Genomic DNA, 24023 nt, shown 5'->3' with positions numbered 1-24023 from the left:
TATGGATTTATTTCCCAAGGATATTGTTGCCTAGGGTGACATTGTCTAGATAGGGGTGCTCCACACGTCCTTGTTTGAGCTTGATGTGGTGCTCTTTCTCTGCTTATTGAATGCCTCTTGATCTTTCTATCTCAATAAAAAATTTGTAACTGCACGAGAGAGGAGAAAAATGGTGTTTGGATTGTTTATAGGAGTTTGCCTAGATCAACCCCCGAGTTTAGAATGAACCCTTGAATTGAATTTAAATTGAATTAGAAATGGTTGAATTCAAATGATTGACTGAATTGATTATACCTTCAATTGATTAAGCAATGTCCTTAGGATAAGCCATCCATGTGTTGATGCAATAACATGATAAATCATATAAAACTCATCATGAAATCATAATTAAAACATAAATAAAGATTCCTTGATGTAGCTTTTTGTTCCTTGAATCAGATTTGCTCTTGTAGTGTTGCTCTTATAATGAAACTTGTATATGCAAGAATGTAATAATGATAGATGATGAAATGAATTGAGAGAGATGCCTTATATAGGGATTTCATAATAAAATCACCTTTAGGTTGACTTAGATTTTTTTTTTACATAGAGCTAGATTTGAATAGGATAGGACCACCGTATTATCCTCTTGAAATTCAAGGCAAAAAGTGTTAGACAAAGTGGTGTGGGGTGACCATGTCTTGACACTTTAGGCCCAATTTTTCAAGGATGCAAGATAATAGGGTTCTAGTGTTGAAAATTGATTTTTAAATGTTTAGATGGGGGGGAACATGTTTTGAGATATGAAATGGGGTAAGATTTATAATAAATCCCAATTATAAAAGATAAAATGCGCACCTAGAAATAAGGGCCCAAATAAGAGTGTGTGTTGGTATTTTGGTATGGTTTTGTCATTGATGTCAACACCTACTAAATACACCTACTTTGGAGATCCAGCAACATTCACCGACAAACAGTAAACTGTGCAACAGTTACCAGTATATGGTTAACCGACAGGATATAATGTTCACCGGTACCTGCAATGACATGGAAGACACTTGGTAATGTCGAAGACATCATGTGGACACTTTATTTTGAAGTAATAATCATTGGTATATTCTTATTTGCATATTTGCTTTTACCGGCAAATAGGTCCAGGTTATCTAGGGTTACACCGACAGGTTTATCTTTTCTAGATTAGCATGGCACGCTATGGAGATGATTTATTATTGTTGTAAATGCATTAAGCCAACATGTTCAATTGGTTATTGCATTGAATATTGTATTGTTTGTAAAATATTTTTTGTAATATCTTGTAGAACCAACCTACTAAAATTGGTCTTAGGGTATGGTATAAATGTAAGATCTTATTTGTAAGATCAAGTGTGGAATGCGAAAAAGATTTAAAAAGGGGTATATGCGAGATAAAGAAGAGGCATACACGAAGACATCATTTGAAGGTGAAGTTAGGTTTTTGTAGAAGCATATCAGCATTACACCGGTACTGAATCCAGCATATGAAGATGCTATTTTGTGCAGTACATTCTTATTGGATTTAATCATCCAACTGTAGTCAGTGTGACTCCCATTTGTGATTGAGCAGTGAGCTCTAGGCTGTTGGCCTTTCTGCATGTGCAGACCCCTTTTGTACACTTACTATATGCAGTAGTATCATCTGATTGTGGGTAAGGTTTCCCACCGTGGTTTTTCCCCTTACAGGGTTTCCCCTTACAGGGTTTCCACGTACAAATATTGGTGTCATGTGTTGTGGATGACTTTGTGCTTATGTTTCATGCATTAATTCTTACCGGTATAGTAATTTTCTGTTAACACTGTTTACCGACATACTTAACTGATTTACCGGTATTAAGCATTAAGTTGGTTAATAAGTTTTTGGTTTGAATTTATTAGACAACTGATTCACGCCCCCCCCCCCCTCTCAGTTGTCTCTGGGACCTACAATTGGTATAAGAGCCTAGTCCTCTTTTTGCAGAAGTTTAACAACTTGAGGAGATCCAATGTCTACTAATTATTTCAGAAAGGATAGTCCTAAACTTGATGGAACCAACTATGGGATATGGAAAATCAGAATGGAGACACATCTGAATTGCATTGGTAAAGACATCTGGGAAGTTACTAAGAATGGTTATACTGCTGCTGTAGCTGGTCAGACTGCTCCCACTAGTTTAGCTAAAGATGAAGAAAATGATTGCAAAGCAAGAGAAGCACTCTTGAGCGCATTATCAGATCAACAAATCATGGGATTATCAGATAGGTCCACTGCAAAAGCTATTTTGGATCATTTGGAAACACTGAATGAAGGGGATTCCACAGTCAAAATTGCAAAACTTGAAAGCTTCCGAGTCAGGTATGAACATCTGAAAATGGAAGAAGATGAAAGGATTTCTGCTTTTATGGAAAGGGTAAATGAAATTGTTTTGGGTATCAAATGTTGTGGAGGAACCTTGAGTGAAGATGAGATTGTTTCAAAAATCTTAAGAGGTTTTCCACCGGCATATAAAATGAAGGTTACTGCTATAAATGAGTTGAGAACAATGCCTAATACACCAGTAACTAGGGATACATTGATTGGAAAACTTTCAGCTTTTGAAATTGAGGAATTTGGTCCTGTTACTACTATAAAAACTGATTTGGCCTTCAAAGCATCAACATCATCTGCTCCATCTTTTGACAAATCAGACTAGAGAGCCTTTTATGCAAGAGAACTTGAAGAAACCAGGAAGGAGAATGAAGAGCTTGAAGAACTTGAAGCACTATTTGCAAGAAAAATGCCAAAAGGTCCAATTGGAAGTAAGTATGAAGGTAAAGCACCCTTTAAATGTTTCAACTGCAATAAGATTGGTCATATGGCTTCAAGATGCCCTGATAGACATGCTAGACTAAGAGAAGAAGCTAGAAGGACATACAAACCTAATCCTGAATATCAGAGATATAGATTTAAGAAAAACAAAGATAAATCTTGTTACATTGTTGATGAAGGTGTGACTGATGATTCAGATGAGGATCCAACAGACAATAGATGGGTCTTTGTTGCTATAATAGAAGATCAACCGGTACCTATTGCTCAACCGGTAGAACAAGCCCTAGCAGCTAAAGTTGAATCAAAGGATGAATGGATTATTGACTCAGGATGCTCACATCACATGACTGGAGACAAAGGTAAATTCTTGAACTTTCAAGAATACAATGGAGGTTTAGTAAGATTCGGAGATGACAAAGCCTGTTCAATCAAAGGTAAGGGTTCAATATCTCTTAATGGTAAACATAACACTGAAAATGTCTACTATGTTGAAGGATTAAAACATAATCTTTTAAGTGTTGATCAATTAGTTGAGAAAGGTTTTCAGTTACAATTTAAAAATGGAAAATGCAAAATCATGAATAGAACTGGTTTGGAAATTGCAACCGGTAATCAGACTAGAGGTAATATCTTTCATTTGAATAACAGTGAAAAGGCATGCTTAATTGCACATATAGATGAAAGTTGGCTATGGCATAAAAGACTATGTCATGTAAATTTTGATTGCATGGTAAAAATCAGTACTTCTAAGGCCGTTAGAGATCTACCTAAAATTGTGAAACCTCAGAATATAATTTGAAAGGAATGTCAATTTGGAAAACAAGTTAGAGCTAGTTTCAAAAGTATTCCAGAAAAATCCAATAATGCCCTTGATTTAATTCACACTGATTTATGTGGTCCAGATAGAACTAAAAGCTTACAAGGTGATAGATATTTCATGCTAATTAGTGAGGATTATTCTAGAATGTGTTGGGTTACTTTTCTCAGAGAAAAATCAGAAGCACTTGGGAAGTTCAAGCTATTCAAAGCAATGGTTGAAAATGAAACCGGTAAGAAAATTAAATGTTTAAGATCAGATCAAGGAGGAGAATTCACATCTAAAGATTTTAATACATTCTGTGGAGTAAATGGAATCAAAAGACAGTTATCAGCACCTCGGACACCACAATAGAATGGAGTTGTTGAAAGGAAAAACATAACTATTTTGGATGCAACAAGAAGTATGTTATCAGAAGCAAATCTACCACGTGTACTGGAGAGAGGCAGTAAGCACTATTGTCTATACATTCAACAAAGTTCACATCAAAGGTGAAACCGGTAAGACCCCTCATGAACTATGGTTTGGTAATACTCCTACTCTTAAGTATTTCAGAATTTTTGGAAGTAAATAGACTCTGAACCAAGAACATAAATTATGACAAATGAACCTACAATAAATCCACCGGTACAGAATGATGATCCAGTTACTTCGATATCATCAGAGGATTCCACAGTAATTGAAGAACAACAACAGACTAAGTCAACCCGGTATGTAAGACTGAATCATTCTGAAGATCAGATAATTGGAAGCAAATTTAAAAGAGTCATGACAAGAGGAAGATTGGCAAATGAAGAGGTATGTCTTATTTCTCAAATTGAACCATTATCTATCAATGAGGCATGTGAAGATAAATTTTGGATTAAAGCTATGGAAGAAGAATTAGGACAAATTGAGAAAAATAATACTTGGACATTAGTTCCCCGGCCTAAAAATAAAAATATAATTGGAACCAAATGGGTATTTAGAAACAAACTCAATGAAGATGGTAAGGTTGTCAGAAATAAAGCAAGACTAGTGTGTAAGGGATATTCTCAGAAAGAAGGAGTTGACTACAATGAAACCTTTGCACCGGTAGCCAGAATTGAGGCAGTTAGATTATTCTTGGCCTTTGTAGCCCACAAGGATTACAAAGTTTATCAAATGGATATCAAATGTGCATTTTTGAATGGAGATCTTGAAGAGGAAGTCTATATTGAACAACCTGATGGATTTTCCTTGACAAATGACAATGATATGGTTTGCAGATTAAGAAAAGCTTTGTATGGATTAAAACAAGCTCCAAGAGCTTGGTATGCAAGATTGGATAAGTATCTTTTAAAGATTAGTTTTACTAAAGGAAATGCAGATAGCAATTTATATTACAAAGTAACTAATGATGACATCTTGATTATTGAATTATTTGTTGATGATATAAGCTTTGGAGGAGAAGATGAATTATGCAAAGAATTTTCTCTTGAAATGCAGCATGAATTTGAAATGTCTATGATTGGAGAAATAAAATTCTTTTTAGGATTGCAAATTTTACAGACTAATAAAGGCATATTTTTGAGTCAATCTAGGTACTTGAAAGAACTACTTAAGAAATTTGGGATGGAGAACTCTAAATTGGTAAGCACACCTATGACTACAAATGACAAATTATCTCAAAGGGATGAATCTACACCTGTTAATCCAACTAGATACAAATCTATGATAGGAGGTTTACTATATTTGACTCAAACCAGACTTGATATTATGAATGCAGTATGTATAGTTTCTAGATTTCAGAGTAATCCCAGGGAAAATCATGAATCAGTAGTAAAAAGGATTTTTCGGTACTTACAAGGCACAACAAATCTTGGATTATGGTATCTTAAAGATGAAAATTTTGATCTATATGCATACACAGATGCAAATTGGGCAGGAGATGTGGATGATAGAAAAAGCACCACTAGAGGAGCATTCTTTCTTGGAAAGAGATTAGTTTCTTGGTTAGGTAAGAAACAGAGTTGTACATCTTTATCAACAACAAAATCAGAATATGTTGCAGCAGCAACAAACTGTACACAGGTACTTTGGCTTAAGCAGATGTTGAAAGACATAAAGGTAAAATGCAAGGAACCTATTACTATATATTGTGATAACACTGCAACAATTGATATATCTAAGAATCCAGTATTACATTCTAAAACAAAACATGTTTCTATCAAACTGAATTTTCTAAGGGAAAAAGTTGAAGAAAAGGAGATAAAACCGGTTTATGTGAATACTAAAGAACAACTTGCAGATATTTTCACAAAACCTTTGCCTAAGGAAACTTTTGAGTATCTCAGAGATCAACTCAGAGTCATCCCTCCACCGGTAGAGACTTAGACAGTTGATGATTGTCATCAACCGACAGAATTAAATGGACAAATCTTTTATTCCGGTATTTGATGAGGAAGCTACTTCTCAAGGGGAGTAGTTGGTATTTTTGTATGGACTTCAAATTTTGTAGCTTTGGCATTTGATGTCAAAGGGGGAGAGATATATGGAAAAACACATTATCAATTGAGGAGAGATATCTATGGTGAAAATTGGTACAGGATAACATAAAATAACTCATGTTGCTTCCAGGGGGAGAGATTGTCACTTTAGGGAGATTGTTGGTTTTACACTTGGCATTTCTCTTTTGGCACTTTGATGGTTTTTCCATCTTGTGTTGCCATCAATGCCAAAGGGGGAGATTGTTGGTATTTTGGTATGGTTTTGTCATTGATGTCAACACCTACTAAATACACCTACTTTGGAGATCCAACAACATTCACCGACAAACAGTAAATTGTGCAACATTTATCGGTATATGGTTAACCGACAGGATATAATGTTCACCGGTACTTGCAATGACATGGAAGACACTTGGTAATGTTGAAGACATCATGTGGACACTTTATTTTGAAGTAATAATCATTGGTATATTCTTATTTGCATATTTGCTTTTATCGGCAAATAGGTCCAGGTTATCTAGGGTTACATCGACAGGTTTATCTTTTCCAGATCAGCATGGCACGCTATGGAGATGATTTATTGTTGTTGTAAATGCATTAAGCCGACATGTTCAATCTGTTATTGCATCGAATATTGTATTGTTTGTAAAATGTTTTTTGTAATATCTTGTAGAGCCAACTTACTAAAATTGGTCTTAGGGTATGATATAAATGTAAGATCTTATTTGTAAGATCAAGTGTGGAATGCGAAAAAGATTTTAAAAGGGGTATATGCGAGATAAAGAAGAGGCATACATGAAGACATCATTTGAAGGTGAAGTTAGGTTTTTGTAGAAGCATATCAACATTACACCGGTATTGAATCCAACATATGAAGATGCTATTTTGTGCAGTACATTCTTATTGGATTTAATCATCCAACTGTAGTCAGTGTGACTCCCATTTGTGATTGAGCAGTGAGCTCTAGGCTGTTGGCCTTTCTGCATGTGCAGACCCCTTTTGTACACTTACTATCTGCAGTAGTATCATCTGATTGTGGGTAAGGTTTCCCACCGTGGTTTTTCCTCTTACAGGGTTTCCACGTACAAATATTGGTGTCATGTGTTGTGGATGACTTTGTGCTTATGTTTCATGCATTAATTCTTACCGGTATAGTAATTTTCTGTTAACACTATTTACCGACATACTTAACTGATTTACCAGTATTAAGCATTAAGTTGGTTAATAAGTTTTTGGTTTGAATTTATTAGACAACTGATTCACCCCCCCCTCTTAGTTGTCTCTGGGACCTACAGTGTGATAATGTATTCAAGTGGAGTAAGACTCGTAATATTGAGTTAAATCATTAACAGGTCCCATAATGTATAAAGGAATGGGAAACACTAAAATGAGTGTTAGGAGAGTGTGAAATTGGATTCCCTAATTAAAGGTGTACAATATATGATGCTATAGAAATTAATCCTATTATAATATAATGATATCAACCACTTTTCAATCAAGTGTGATTTTCATGCCAAGATTGGTGTATGAACACACACCAAACTACACAAGGACCATATCATCACAACATCATGTGTTCTTATAATGATTGGCTCAATCATACATTGTCTATATGCATTATGGCTAACTCTCACTTCTATCGCACTTATACAAGTAGTTATCTCTTATACACCACATGAGTACACGTGGGAGTTAGCACATGAGTACACATGGGAGTTAGCACATGAACACATCAACTATACAATGAGTGAGTAGATCATACCAAAATCATAAGTAGATACGTGACTAGCTTAGGCATACATCACACATAAAGAATGTGAATAATGTACACTTAGATTGCATATATACAATGTGATAGTTGGTGCATACATTACATATACACAATGTGACTAGCTTAAGCAATCAATGTATGTACAAATTGTATATAGTTTAAGAACCTCAAAAGTACACATAGTGGTAAGCTAGCAAAAGGAAATGGTTACAACTTTGTTGTATCTTTTCCTTCTCTACATTCACTAACACATAAGATCATAAATACATCTCATCAGAAAAAACATTTCATACTACTTATTTGCAAGGTCATAAATATAGCCATGCACAACACTTAAGACCATTTTCATTTTAGTAAATAATGACTGACTCATACATGATTTGAGCCACTCTTTTGGGTGGGATTCATTACAAGCTATATATTTCAGTGATTTGAAGAGTGAATTCATTTATTAAAGCAACCAAATTTTATTATACGCTGAAACTATGATAAAAAAATAAGTATAAACACTTACTTTCAAGCAATCAAATATGATGACAAAAACCATTGGGCTTGATGAATATTAGAGGACAAAAATCCTTTGGTATCAAGAGGCAAGGGATAATAACCCTTTTGCCCCATAGGACAATCTCACTTAGAGGTTGTGATTGAGCTTTTTATAGTTGTATGTTATAACTATTTCAAGTTTGTATAATTTGTAGGTTTGTTATGGATTTAAGCATACTAGTTTTTGTTTTTGTTTGTAATGTTGAATTTTCATTTTTGTTAGTCTTGAGACATATTTGATGTTTTAAAATTTTCTTAAAGAAAGTTTTCTAGTATTTATCTTCCTTTGTTGGCTCCATTTGTGAAGTTAGGATTGTACATTAATAGCTAAGGGAATTGATAAGTTGGCCCAACAACTTGGAGCTTAGTTCTAGATAGGGCAAGCCCCTCCCACCATAACCCCTTGAGGCAGATGGTTCAAGCCCAAACAAGCCCACCAACTAGGGGAGATCTATATAGAGAGGATCAATCTCAGGACCTGCATGGGACAAACCCGAAGCCCTTAACTAGTTAAATTAGGATTGTTAATGTTGTCGTGTAAATTGAAAATAAGCTTCAATTTTTACAAGATCCTGTTAATATATACTTAAATCTAAAATTCATTTACCAAAATAATTCATGCATACGTTATATTTTATGAGTGTTATATTCCATGAATTATCTACCACCATTTGTCACTATAATGATGTACCATCATAATCAATGAGTGTTATATTCCATGAATTATCTACCACCATTCGTCACTATTCTGATGTATCATCATAATCAATCTATGAGGCATAGTTTATAGGGGTGATGACAACAATAGTGAAAACTACACACACATTATGATGATATGTCATAACCTCTTTTAACTCTTAAATATGTATCCCTTAACTATACATGTATCACTTGTTGCTATAATTACTATCCATATAGCCCCTTATTAAGCAAACAGATCATCATTTTCTTATAGATCCTTAACCATCAATTATTGGGATTCCTTGAATTTGGTCAACCAAAATTAGAGTTTACACCCTTTGTAGCTTTCAAATTCATCTTGAATTCCATTCCCTCTTGATATGCTTGAGGACGAATGTACTTTTAATTATCTTTTATAAATGAATAAAATATATATTAATATTTTTTATTATCGAATTATTAGTCTACTCTTTCAATTGTAAAGTATAATAGCATTAAATTATGTGATTATATAAATATATAATACACATCTTAGAGGTTATTGTACAATAGTATGACAAACTATTTCTCTTAAAATTAGTGATTATTTATCAATATTATTTTTTTATTAATAATTACAACCATGGGGGTTGCTCCTGTGTATAAACAACATAAAAGTTTACATAAATTGTTCAAAGTTAGGCTAAAAATACAAACCCAACACTCTAGGAAAAAAAACCCCTAGAAACTTCTATATATTAACAACCAACCATAACCTTTAGCTTATACTACTACTTTTGACAACAACCAAGAGATAAAATAAATTCTTAGCAACAAGGAATAGACAAATCATTAATAAGAAGAATAAATTCCTGGCAACAAGGAATAAAACAATCATTAAAAAGATGTAACTCCATATAAACTAAACATGAACATAATAATCTTCTAAGGAGTTGGCGAACATTCCAAACCACTCCACACCATCAATAGCAACCAAACCTGGCACCTTTTTCAGAAATTCCACCCCTTTGGGTACCTTCCTACACCATTGAAACATTGAGCTTGGAAATGCATAGATTATGAAGAATTCCAAGAAACCAAATCCCCATGTCAAACAAATAATTATAATCTCAAGGAAGAGAAACTCCATTTCTAGAATGAGCAATGACAAGAACCTCATCTAGAATAGCCAGAAGGGGTTTTTAATCAATAATGGAGCTAAAGTCTTGACTATTTCTTTGAGTTATCCTACTTCCAATAAGATAGCAATGAACACATGGAGGGAATATTAGAATTGATCTTATACTTATACTTTATTTTTAAAAACTCATCTCTAAGAACTCATTGCACACTGAGTAGAATCAAGCCACTTCTAGTTTCAAAGACACTTTGCAAGCGCTTCTTAAAAACTAGACCAAGAAAGTCCATCTACCTATGAGAGCATATGAGGAAAAGTGGGGTTTCCATGTTGCACCTAAAGCTGCAAGAACAACATTTAAAGGATTCATTTCTAAAATACACAAACACTATAATGATTCACACAAATGGTGTAGAATGGAAGGGAGGTGAAATTCATGATCATAATTAAACTTAATTGCATTGACATCCTTACCATATCAACCCCCCAATGCTAATTATTAATGTTTTCTTCCTTCTACCCTTTCACCCAATGACTTTATAAACAAATGACACATAGATTGTATGTGCCAATGATGATTTCATTTCTTATTCATTTATAGAGTTGGCTAAATCATTGGCCTCCATGTTAGCCTCCTTATAGACATGGTTAACATTATATTCGTCCAACTTCTCTACCAGAGAAATTTCCAAGTTTAGCAAGGAATTCATCTTCCAGTTTATGGATTTATTGGTCTTAACAACATTTAATAGAGTGATTGGATCTCCTTCAATTGCCAGCTTTTTGAAACCCAATTTGGAATACACCTACAAACCAAATAGCCAAGATTGAATACAGTCTTCTTGTTAGTACCCGACATTAATCTTCTAGACACAAAACATCTCATAGTCCATTTTTAGTATCTCATCACACACATTGAACCAAACTTACCAAGGTTGCCTTTCAAAGCCTCATCAAAGTTTAACCTTATCCATCCTATGGGAGGAGGCAACCATTCGACCTCCTTGTGATTTCTTAGAAACTCAACTCCCCCAGTCTCATTAATAGTGACATCATTAAATTAAATTTTTAATATCTATTTGTTTACTTGATTGTTAAGTATAAAATGACTTATTAATATGATTTCTTACAAAGTGGAGTAATGATATTTATATATTTTATGTTTTACAATATATTTTGTGTTTCTTTTGAATGTCTCAAGATTAGTCTACTTGTAATTTATGTTTGTATTATACACACAAAATGCAATCTTCTATATAATTATGAAACAAAAATAAATGTATATTTTGTTTTGTTTTGACTATAATATTACTATAACAATAATTCCTTAAGAGAATTAAAATTATTGTGGTTGATATTTATTATATACATTTAGGTGTATTTGCAAATATGTATATACACATATATATGTAAATATACATATACATATGCATATATGTATGATACATTCAAAATTGCCTTTTTAATGCATTTATGGAAATGTTTTACATTATCATACTCATGAGTTTGTTATAAATTATTACAACACATAAAGGTTCTATTAGATTTTTTATATAGACATATAAATAGTTCTATTAGAAAAAAAAATTCATGCTTGGCAAGCACGATTATTTACATAGGTAACTATTGACCACCCAATAACACATTTCAATGTTATTACTAATGACAATGTTTTTAGAAAGTGTAAAAACTATTTTTTCTACTTATCTTATATTTTGAAGAGGTGTACACTCTTAAATCCCTTTAAGATTACATATGCTTCCTAAATAAAAATACCACCTCATTTATACAATATTTTTTACTTCACCATTAAATCTACTTGTTAAAAATTAAATTATACCTAGAAGAGACTTTAAGAAAAAACCTCAAGTAAATAAATATAAACAATTATTACTAACTTATTTTAGATAAGAAAGTTAGTCTAGAAATATTAATCAAATAAAAAAAAAAGAAAAATAATCGAAATGAAAGAGTAACTTGAAGCTAGAAAGATTAAAAAGATAAAAAGATAACTATTATAGTTTGAGATCATGGTGTATAAAAGCTATGACATGTGTGAACTTGACTTAAATTTGCACCTACAAAATTTATCCTCACACTTTTAGTTTTAACCCCCTTCTACACTATTAAATTTTTCATTGTTTTGAATTTGAGAACTTCAAATCTTCATTTCTTGCAATAGAGTTTTGCCTATTTTTACAACTTGCAGAGAGGAAAAATGGTGGCGTGAAAGAAAACTACTAGAACTTGCTATGTTAGGAGAGGAAGGTGACTAAATCCCCACTTTTTTATTATAGTGAAGCTTCATTGACCAATTTGATGATTTTGTTAAAAAATGAAGACACACCAATCGATGAGTATATTAACCACAATACAATTATGATTATACATAGTGCTTAAGACTTTTGATACAATGAGATGTAATGGAATGAGTTTTGGAGTGATCTAGTGCAACAACAAGGGTTTTGGGATTTGTAAATGTAAAAGTTGATGTACTTGTGACTAATGAAATTTATTGAGTGCTAACTAATAATAGATAAATGTGGAGGGGTTTTCTTAATGATGGATCTACTTGATGATAATTGATAATTGAAATGATTTATGGGTGATGCCCTTTTTGTTAGGATTAATGTGCTAGTCACTTGCAATACCATGTCTAATGTCCTCTCCAAAGACATATTATAGGGTGTAATAATTGATTTAAAGATTTTATTTTATTTGGGGTTGACCCCATAATGTAATGGTTAAGTTGCAAGCAACATTAATGCTATGATTCAAGTTCGAATCTCGCCTGGGTTGAGCCTTGTGGATGTAGGTTGGAGTAGAATGTAGAATGTAGAGATAAGGAGCATGTTGGAGAGATACGGAGCATAGCAGAGAGATAAGGAGCAGATGATGGCAAAAGGAGATATAAGGGTGTTAATGCCAAATAGATCCTAGTCAAAAGCGTTTACAACTTTGGTCTCTTATCAATTTAAAAAAAAATTGTTTTCTTTTTTTTTGAAGAAAAATTAAAGGTCTTAATGAGTTGGATGCATTAAATTGATTAGTTTAGAGATCATTAAAATCTTTAAAAACCTTTTAACGAGAAAATGAACTTCAAAATTTTGTAGCATGGTATTGAAGAAAAATAGAAAGGATAAGAGGTGGAAACACTTAAGAGTTTATACTCGTGGGTTATAGATGGAGATTCAAAGATACTTGGGATATTAGTAACTTATATCTATATTTAAAAAATATATGTAAAATATGCCAAGAGATATCTTATAATAGAAGAGAATGATCTGTAAAATAAATGTTCTTCTAAAACACTAAACACCAAGAATACAAATCCATTAAAATCATGCAAGCAAAAAGATGCGGATCTAGCTAGAGACAAGTGGTGAGGGTTCTATTTTATTTGGAATAATAAAATAACACCTCCACAAAAGCTGAAACATGACATATTTCATGCATTTACCAATCATTTGCATGTCAAATTGTTTCAAAAATGGATTTTTGTTTACGGACATTTTGATGTCATTGTAGATGCCTCTCGACATAATTATAATGGCATTGAATAAATGTGTCATGGTAAAAGGTCTACAATGGGAGTCATAAGCATATTGTAATAATTGGTGGAACCCTCATTAGTTATTTTTGATCTTTATCAAGCACTTGCCTTGGAATTGCTACCTACAGGGAGTTATGGAGTCAAAGATGTCTCCTTTTGTGGTCTCCATTTTGAGGACATAATAAATGCATCATAAGGTATATGTTTTTGCTTGTGGACTATGGTTTTGGTGGTCATGAGTTTGCAAAAGCCACTTACTATTACATTTTGCTTCATTGTCTCTACATATTAAAATGTATGTGATAGAGAATTTATAGTGTCATGAAGGTGAAGTACTGTTGTGTTATTGGAATGTTGTTAGACTTAAGAAGATTCAGTGTATTATATTGGTGCAATCTTGTTCATAATATTAATACAAGCTTGGTATCACTTTGATGTGGAGTCTTTTCACAAAAAAATCCTCCCTATGAATTTGGTCTTATGCGTTATTGCTAATCTTGATTTGTTGATTTATGTTCTCCATATTCTATTTGATGGTTTGATTATTTGTACTAATTGATTGATTAGATTTGAGTACTATATGTCTATGCTTTATTGTATCTATTTATGTAATTTCAACACTTTCATACATGTCTTAGTTGAAGAATTTGAAGCTTTTGGTGTAGGAGTTAATGAGCAATGACTAGTTAGATTGAGTCAATCTAGACCTATGGTTAAGTTTGAGTTTTGAAAAAGTGAGTCAAAACAATACTTATAACTCTAACCTAGGTCAACACAACACATAGTTTTGAACTTGAAAATGAAGCTCTAATTCGAAAACTATAATTGTTATGAATAAAAACAAGATGATATTATTAAGTATAAATTTAAGTTTAAGGTTAATAAGTACACCAAATCAATCAAAATCATTTAATAAGAACAATATACTAAAGACACAAACACAAAATGAAGTAAAACAAGAAAAGAGTACTAAAAACACCCACCTAAAGATATAGAAAAACTAATATAAAACACCATAACATTTTAAAAAAATAAATCATTTTAATAAATTTATTTTTGCTTCTTTTTAATATATTAATTAAAATTTGCGCCACTTTAAATGTGGACCTTAAAGGGGTTTATCTTTTCCACGTCAATAATCAACTTTTTCACACACACACTCATTTATTTATTATTTTTTTGCCTTCCCACAACCGGCCATATCTATTTTTTATTTTTATTTTTTTTGACGAATAACGAGCATAACCCCGGTAATGTAACCCAATGTGGTATGATTTACTCCGTATAAATAGTGGCGAGAAGGGGTTTCGAATCGAAATAAAGCAATTCAAACAATTTCATTTGGATCCCTGAAGATTTTGCGTACCTGTGGAGTTTCTGAGGTATGTTTAGATTTTTTTTTCTATTTATGTATTTGCAGTTGCCCTTCTTATGGAGAATGTTTCTTCTGTTTCTTCTTCTTTGCTAGGAAATTGAAGGATCTGTAATTAAAAAACAAATAAACAAAAGAATTGGTACATTGTCTGAATTTCGAGCTGAATCATTAAATCTGCACTCTTTTTCCTTTGTATAGTTGTCGAATCTCACCAATTTGTTTCTGCTTCAAACCCTAGCGTATAGAAAGTTTGGAACTTATCGTAACGGTTTTGTTTGTTCAGGAAATTAATGATGAAACCCTAGGGAGAGTATAACATGAAGCTTATATTGTTCAGTGTCGTGGCATGGCTAGATCAATTTTTTAATAACTTGATTGGAAATTGTCTTTTGATCCTTAAGATTACCAAGTCGGGGCCGTTTTAAAGCCTAGATCAGAGCACTTATCTTTAGGGTGTATAGAAGTCTTATTATTAACGAGCTGCATGAAGATCTTGTGGGTACTAGCATTTGAAAGATATAGAAGAATAAGCCTGTAATGTTATGATGCCCAAATATTTCTGTATATTTAGAAAAAATGCTCTGAGCGTTTATGTTTCATATAGCATGCATCTAAGTCTTTCAGATTCACTAAGTTGTTGAGTCATAATATGGTGATCGACATCTGGTTAACCGGCAATTGACGTTGTTGTTGAATGGGGTAAGGTATTAATTTATTAAGAGTATCTTGAGACCAAATGGATCCCATGATTTTGTGCACATCATGGGGTTCACGGTAGGTTTGACTGTATACTTGGGTGGTTAGACTTTGAGCATCCCATAGTTTAGTCTGGTTACAGGGTTTGCTGTACGCTCCCGTGGTTGAGTTGGAGTCATGAGTTTCACATTTGGATTGTTTGTACTCTAGGGTGTTTAGCCTTCGGGTTTGTTGTAGTTGAGTCTGGGTTATGTGGCTTACCGTACGATTCCATGGTTGAGTCCATGTTGTGGGGCTTATCTTTGAGTTGACCGTATACTTGAGTGGGCCTTTAGGGCGGTGGTGGACTCCTTTTGGGTTAGCCACAAGAAAGAAAGCATCCATGGGAAAAATACATTCTACAATATAATAAATCAGCCAGTTTGAGTCAGAGTCAATGTGTTTTACTGCAGACCAGCACAGTTTCCTACAGTGTTTACAAAATTGGCTTTGCTGAGGGAATTGAGTGATTTTCAATGAAATTACTTTTCAACGGTTGAAATTTTTCTCTGTTTTTACCTACATAACTTGGGGACACATCCCTGGCCTGAAAACCCGTCATGGTCCCGGGGACATTTCGGGGACTTGGGGACGGCCAGGGGACGTTTCCCCCCATCCCCAAAATGTGGAAATTTGCTGGGGACGTCCTGGAAATAGGGGGACGTTTCCCCCAGCCATGGGGGACGTCTGTACGTCCTGGGGACAGAGGGGGACAGCTGGGACATCCCCAATCCGTCCTGTCCCCCACAGCTGGGGTTAGTTAAAAACATTAAAAAAATGTCATTTTTAAATTATTCTTTTTCCTAATGTGGGCCCCAAATCATTTGCCCGAAATCATTCCAATTATTTGTTAGGAATTGCATGCAGAAAATATTAATTAAATGCAAATAAATAATAAAAGTCGTTTGAGCTTTCTGGGACGCTGCCCCTCAACACCACCCTGTACCGCAGCTAAGTCATGGCTTCGGGTTCCGCTATCACTCGTCGAAGAATTATTATATCTTTAACCTCCAAGTCTGATTAGGCTCCATATAACAACATTATTAAAAATTTAGAAGGCAACGATATTAAATTATTAATATAAGTCTTGACTATGTGATGATTCATAATATCGTTGCCATATTTCATGTTTGACTATATGATATATTTAAAACTTTAAAAGGAAGCGATATAAATATTTCATCTCTTACCATATGATATTCATATATTTAAAAGGGAAGGATATGTGATACGGGTGATAAAAACAAATATTTCTGGCGATAATTGTTAAAGTAGAGCAATCAAATTTTCAGAAAATCAAAGTGCTGGCATATTGACAATGATTTTTCAATTATGAATGCATATTGAGTATTGACAATGAATTCTGAATTATGAATATATATTGAGTATTTACAATGAATTCTGAATGCAAATGTTATATTTTAAAGTTCTATAATGTACATATAGCTGCTTTACCATATTTTCATATGAATATAATGTATATATACATGCTTTATCTATTTTTTATATGAAAATTTAAATTTCTGTATATATTTTAAATTTTCCCTATATTTTATATAGCTGTCCCCCCGTCGTCCCTTGCTGCCCCCGTCCTGGAAACTCGGTGTAACATAGGTTTTTACGAATTCTAAGGAGAATGTGTCTAATATCTATGGCAAATGGAATATGACCAAATTTTTTCCCAAGGTATCTGAATAAGTGCAAGCTTCCAGCTCTCTTTTCCCTGTTGCCATTTCAATGTGCTCCTCCAAATAATAGCTGCTGCAAGTTTTTAGATGAAGTTTCCAGATTTTGTAGTTCTCTTGTTAGGGAGGTTTAATTGGATCAGGTTGACTGAAAAATGGGCAGCATAGCCTCCCTCGACCCAACCCCTATGTACTTTTTTAACCTATGAATATCTGATTCTTCTGTATAAAAATTGTAAAATTTAGCATTTCTATCTTTTTTTTGATTCTGGGTAATCAGTCTCTGTAAGAAAGTCTGATCCCCGTTGATCATTTTGATGCCTAGACAGCTGTCAAGATGGGTTTGACTTTTACCAAGCTTTTTCAACGGCTCTTTGCCAAAAAGGAGATGCGCATCCTAATGGTAGGGCTTGATGCAGCTGGTAAGACTACCATTTTGTACAAGCTCAAGCTGGGAGAGATCGTCACCACAATTCCAACTATTGGTAATATTTCTTTTCTTCAGTGAGCAATAATTTGGGGCTATTGTTTTTTCTGTAGGATGATAGATACTTTTGTTTTTGGGAGTAATTTTCCTGAAGCTTATAAAGATGCTAGTATGAAGTTTATAGAAGTTCAGCTCTGTATTTGTTGAGGGTTGGTTCTTTTTTTTTTTTAATCTTGTTTCATATGTACAATACAATGACAAAATTTTTAAAGCCTCATCTTTCCTCCCATCCCCCTAGCCTTTATTTTTTTGCCTCTTCATTATGTGACATCATGCTGAGCTACATTTGAGTTTGTTGAAGCTATGTTTGTAATGTGCAATCCTTAAGTGATTCCTTTTCTTTATGTAAGTTTGCAAGTACTTGAGATAGGCCCTTGAATGGATAAGTAACTTTCATATATGTTTGATATCCCAAACATGGTTACAAAAAGTCACTATTATGAGTAAATTTTTTGTTTTCATAAGAACAATAGGGATTCTATGACATTTTTGGTATCAGAGTTTCACATTTGCAGTTCCCAAGTTCTTTTTATTACAGTCAAATAATTTGCATTACCTTTTTCATGCAAATTTTTCACGAGGACTGAGATTTTCATTACCTATTAGTTACTTGAAGGTTTAAAGGGATATGCTTCTCTAGAACTGTGATAATGCTCATCCTTTTAAGGTCAATCAACCAGTGCTTCCTCAGCCTGCAGTTCTTTGTGAAGCATTAACATTATCATGCTCTAGCAAGCATGGCTGGAATAATACAGATGGTTTCAACTTGGTTGTTCAGTTATCTAGTTATGCTAGATGAAGAATGAAATTTGTTTTTGTTTGGCTTCATAGCAAGGCAGTCCAAAACGCTGTGAAGATCAACTTCAGCATCTTGTTGTAGAAACTGAGCTTGTGTTTTTATTATTGTCATATATAACGACCTGTTGTGTTCGACAATCCATTTTCAAGCAATTAATTACTGGTGGGTTCAAGCAAATTCCTGAATGACATTGCATTTGATTTTAATGAGCAGGATTCAATGTAGAGACAGTTGAATACAAGAATATCAGCTTCACTGTTTGGGATGTGGGGGGCCAGGACAAGGTATTGTTTACTTAACTACTGTAGTATCTTTCCTACTTGTTTATATGCTGATTTCAATTTGTTATTGCATTGATATGCAATTGTTGGTATACTCATATTGTTTATAGATTTTGTCCAAAAAATTTAGTTGAGAACTTGATATGGTTGTTTGTTCATGGTAGCAGAAAAAAAATCTTAAAACTTTTTTGGAAGTCATGCAATTGATTCAAACACCCATTTTTGTCATTGCATTTCATTTTGATAGCTCTATGATTTTATCTGCTGTACATTTCTTTTCTGTATTATTGCAACTATATGATTTTTCCAGCTTGAAAATAACAGTTGTTTTCTATGTTTCATAATTGCATGATAATATTCTATATCTTGGATATTGGCAAATTCATTTCTGTGATGTTGATATAATTATTAATTTTTATTGTACTGTATAACAGATTCGACCACTTTGGAGACACTACTTCCAGAATACTCAGGGTCTTATCTTTGTGGTAGACAGCAATGATAGGGACCGTGTAGTTGAGGCAAGGGATGAGCTTCACAGGATGTTGAATGAGGTAAGTAGTTTTGGGATGCCTCTATCATTTTCATAGGAAGTACGGTGTTATGAAACTTTGATAAAAGAATTCAGCATTTTACATTGAGCATTTCCTATAGGTCAAAGATGGTGTACTTTGCCATCCTCAGTATCTTTAGTGTCTTTGGCCACATGGCTCAAGTTTCCTCCTTGGCAAAATGAGGGTTTGTTCCCATCAGCTACGGGTCAAGACAAATTATCATATTTCTTGCCCTTACCAAATTTGTCATCTTTGCTCCCTTCAAGAGGTTGAGATTGAAAAGCATTTCATCTTCAGATGTCCCATTTATTATGAAATCTTTATCTCCATCAAGCACATCTAGGATACTAGTAGCCCTAAAGAGCTTTGGGATACCAGTTTTTCTCACATGGATACAAATAAGCCTGTGAGACGATGTCTTTCATAGCTTTTCCCCAGCATCGTGGTCCTATTTCTTTCCAACAACATGATCTTTCTTCTCCTTGATTATTTAGATCTCCTGCCCAACCATCTCTTTAGTCACAGGAAGAGGTGCATATTATGAGCTTTTTCACTACAACTGGTGTTTACTTCAGCCTTGCATGTTTGGTGTAATCCTAGTGGGATTGCCTCTCTTGGACCTCATTACTCCTTGATTAGCATAATTAAATCTTGTATTGGTCCCTTCATAATGATTGATGATGGCATTGGTGACTTCATCATTTCTATTCCAGGTAGTGATACTTGATGATCTTTAGCATTTCTCGACAGCTGCTTTTTGTTTATTGTTCCCCATTCTTGCCTATGTGTACCTATTTCCTAATTTTGGGTGATCCCCTATTGTTTTGTATTTTCTACTTTTATTCTTTTGTTTTCTGTCTTGGTGGGATCTTTCTAGGTTTCTCTTTCTAAAACTTTCTATTGTATATTCTTGTTCTTGTGAGTCTCATTGACCTACTTTTGGTCATCTGTGTACATTAAATATAATTTCTTTCTTTCTTGATAAATCATCTATTAAAGAAACAATAAATAGAGTTTTCTCAACAATGGAACGTGCAAGTTTTAAACACATTGTTATGTATATGTACAAAATCTCATCTACCCTTGCAGCACCATGGGGGAATTTTACTCGGTTTGTTTACCATATACACAATGTCCACAAAATCAAAAAGTAAAAAGGGCAATAAAAATTAAAAAATTAATTCAGCCATGCTTGTAGTGTGCATATCTGAAAGTCCTTTCATTTTAATATATCCCATTTTATCATAACAAATATTGCCTTCACTGTAGGAAAACTCACAAGTTTTGTCCGTTGCATTGCTAACTTCAAGAACAACATCGTTATTTCATCCATCACTTAACAGTGCTTTGCCTCAACCTTGAACAATGTTTGATTGCAAGCTTCTCTGGCCAAAATCATTGATCCTCAAACAATTTTGTAACCATCTTTGTTAAATATTATATCCACACTTGTATCGGTCATTTTATTTTCATATACTATATTTATAGACTAAAGCCCAGGGAGAATTTTAGCCTTCCACCTTTAAAAATCTCCTTAACTATCTCATATTTATGGTTTTAAATGATGATTTGTCTCATATCTTGTGAGGAAACATATGAAAGGAAGCATCCCAGTGGATCATATATGTACTCACTTGAAAGTGCATGGTATACTTTCACTGGAGGTCCATATTTGTGCAAGGTACATTGTTAGCTTTACCTTTGCCAACCTTGTTGAATCTGCACTGCTGTATAAAATCCCCAATTTTATAGCAATGTGAATATTGGTTTACAAGTGTTCTCGGAGATTTAGATTACCTCTAGACTATGCTTGTTTGTCCTTTGACTTATTTTTAGTTCTCTCCTTGGATGACTTCTGATGCTAATGAGATATTTTGTTCGATCCTCAAGCTTTAATATAGATGAATTGTTTCTGTTGGATGTTGTCGTTGTTCATTGTGAAAGTCGGGTATTAATGGTCACCTTTACTTAAGATTGGATTACGATCTAATAACACTTGGTATTTGACTTACATTGGAGATTCCAAGTGAAGTGAATCGAAAAACATCTGTTAGGGGTTGGTATTTGAGATGAATGCACTTGATTCTCTTTTTGCTGGATAATATTTCTCTCCAGCTTTAACTTCTAATAATTCTTCTTCTGAAGTAATGGTTTTTTCTTTATAGCTGTATCATCCATAGCCAGTGTGTATGGTGAGCAAACAGTAAAATGAACAAAGCTTTAATTTTGCTTATTGGACACTTTTGATGTTGCTTGCAGGATGAGTTGCGAGATGCTGTGCTCCTTGTGTTTGCAAACAAGCAGGATCTTCCAAATGCTATGAATGCTGCAGAGATCACTGACAAGCTTGGTTTGCACTCTCTACGTCAGCGCCATTGGTGAGTTCATTTTTTATTTGTTGTCTAATATGTGGAAGCGTACATTTTTTTTCTAAATTTCTGTATATACCAAGTATCTTTGTCCCTGAAGGATAGAGAACTGAATATTTATTAATAGATGTATAGGTTCTAATTAGAATACAAATGATATGCAATAATTTGTTAAGTAACTTCAAGTTGCGGATGCTTTGCTCAGGTATATTCAGAGCACTTGTGCTACATCTGGTGAAGGCTTATATGAAGGCCTGGATTGGCTTTCAAACAACATTGCAAACAAGGTATGAACTGGATGTTATTTTGGGAGTTTCATCTTAGTTGGAAATGCCATATTGGTCATATTGCAAATGTCTGATTTTATGTTCGTTTATTGCAGGCTTGAGGATGAAACGTGGACAAGTAAAGGGGTGCATTTTTACAGGACTGCATTGGAATTATGATAGCTGCAGTTATTCTATTCTATTAGACATTTTGTAGTGGGTCTGGCTATAATATATCTATGAATTCTTTTCTATTCTATTTTTTCTGGCCAACTTTGTGTTCGTCTGTACTGGGAAGTTGGTTTATTGTGGAGTATTTTCAAGTCTAAAGAAGTAACCTATTATATAGAGCCCCAGTTTTGTGGTTTTATTTGCTTGTGGTATGTTCAACTTTGAAGAGCGATTTATATATATAGAACCTCCATTTCTGTGTTTTCATTTGCTATTGCATTTCAGATATTTCAAATATATCATGTCAGCGATTTCAGAGTTTCTTGTTATTTCAATTTTTTGTATGACTAACCAAAGTGGTTTTTCGGTTCATAATAATCAAGTGCTATTGCAATTTCAAACATTATGGCAACACAAAATCTGATCGCATAATTGACCCCATTTATAAATGTGTAAATTTTTTTTCTGTAATTATAATTTTTCCCATTTGGAGTACTGTAGTGATTGGATAATGAGAAAGATTGTTACCAGTTAACATTGGAGACTAATACTAAACTTTGAAATCTTCTTTCAGCTGCTCATTTTTTAGAACATTTTACCAGAGATTAATAATTCAGAATGTGTAGTAGACTCCCTCAAATATATATATAATCTCGAGAACATTTGGCCCCAGTTGAGTTGTCTAGCTGGTTTGAATTGGGAAATTCAAAGTAATGTTTACTGCTTGTCAGACAGAGCATCAATCTGCTCTATGGTAGACGATTGTAGTATATCTTGCCATTTGGATTTTTTTAGTTAATGGATTAATTAAGTTGGGAGTTGCACACAAAACTTCATTTATTTGGGTTTTCGAAGAATTTCCAGATTTTCACTCTTGATTGTTACATTCCTATATGCTGTCGCCCATCAAGGAAAACAGGTTTTCATTTAGCAATTGTTTTAATTTTGCGAGAGCTATGTTTATCATTTATCAGCATTTTGTGTTCTTTTTACAATAGGTTTGTAGATTACGTTTGTCTAAATACTATCAATATCTTGTCTTATCTTGTAGGCTTATTTTAAGTTTTTTTTTGGTTATTGCTTTAATTGCTATTAGAAAAGAACTTTTCACTATTCTTGAAATTTGCAATCATCTTTTAGTTGTGGCTAGTCCCCTATTTGTTTCAGGCGGAATGCTGGGAAACTTCAAATTTGGATAACACATCCTTCAAATTTAATGTTTAATGGATTGTTCACTCTTCCATTTAATTTTATACATTTTAAAAAATTGGTAAAGGTCTATCACTTTTTCTTTTCTATCTTAGCATGTTTAGTTCTTGCTTTCTCATTTTCGACGGTCTATGGTCTTTTGTGTGCGACATTTGAGCGAGGCCACATTTATTGCCGTGAATTTGGATTAGTTTATTATCATTGTTAATTAATTTGTAATGTCTTTGTGGGTAACAAGGAAAACTTGTATTTAATCCTAAAGAATCCATTTATTAAAAAAATGTTAAATACATTACACATTGGTGGATACAAGTTACACCTAATAACATCAAACATGCT

The 24023-nt window shown here is 33.6% G+C and overlaps 1 protein-coding gene across 2 annotated transcripts; it reads left to right on the top strand.

Moving 5' to 3' along the window:
- Positions 1-14978: 14978 nt before the first annotated feature.
- Positions 14979-22742, top strand: LOC131072576 (ADP-ribosylation factor 2). Of its 2 annotated transcripts, none has more exons than XM_058008764.2 (7): positions 14979-15135; positions 17878-18033; positions 19048-19118; positions 19550-19669; positions 21929-22047; positions 22244-22325; positions 22421-22742. In XM_058008764.2, exons 2-7 carry the CDS (start codon positions 17886-17888, stop codon positions 22424-22426), a joined length of 546 nt encoding a protein of 181 aa, XP_057864747.1. In that variant the 5' UTR covers positions 14979-15135; positions 17878-17885; the 3' UTR covers positions 22427-22742. The 2 variants fall into 2 exon arrangements, with proteins under 2 accessions (XP_057864747.1, XP_057864746.1); XM_058008763.2 differs by having other exon boundaries at positions 17874-18033.
- The last annotated feature ends 1281 nt before the right edge of the window (positions 22743-24023 follow it).

This window comes from Cryptomeria japonica, chromosome 10, assembly GCF_030272615.1.
Source record: "Cryptomeria japonica chromosome 10, Sugi_1.0, whole genome shotgun sequence".
In the NCBI taxonomy this organism is placed as follows: domain Eukaryota; kingdom Viridiplantae; phylum Streptophyta; class Pinopsida; order Cupressales; family Cupressaceae; genus Cryptomeria; species Cryptomeria japonica.
Note: the sequence above shows the minus strand (reverse complement) of the source record. Positions and strands in the feature narration are given on the sequence as shown.

What these genes read in the sequence shown, in the direction of transcription:
- LOC131072576 (XM_058008764.2), top strand. Translation starts at nt 17,886, where the DNA reads ATGGGTTTGACTTTTACCAAGCTTTTTCAACGGCTCTTTGCCAAAAAG. An exon ending in ATGTGGGGGGCCAGGACAAG is followed by an intron (nt 19,119 to 19,549) that starts GTATTGTTTACT and finishes ACTGTATAACAG; the next exon opens with ATTCGACCACTTTGGAGACA. An exon ending in TTCACAGGATGTTGAATGAG is followed by an intron (nt 19,670 to 21,928) that starts GTAAGTAGTTTT and finishes TGTTGCTTGCAG; the next exon opens with GATGAGTTGCGAGATGCTGT.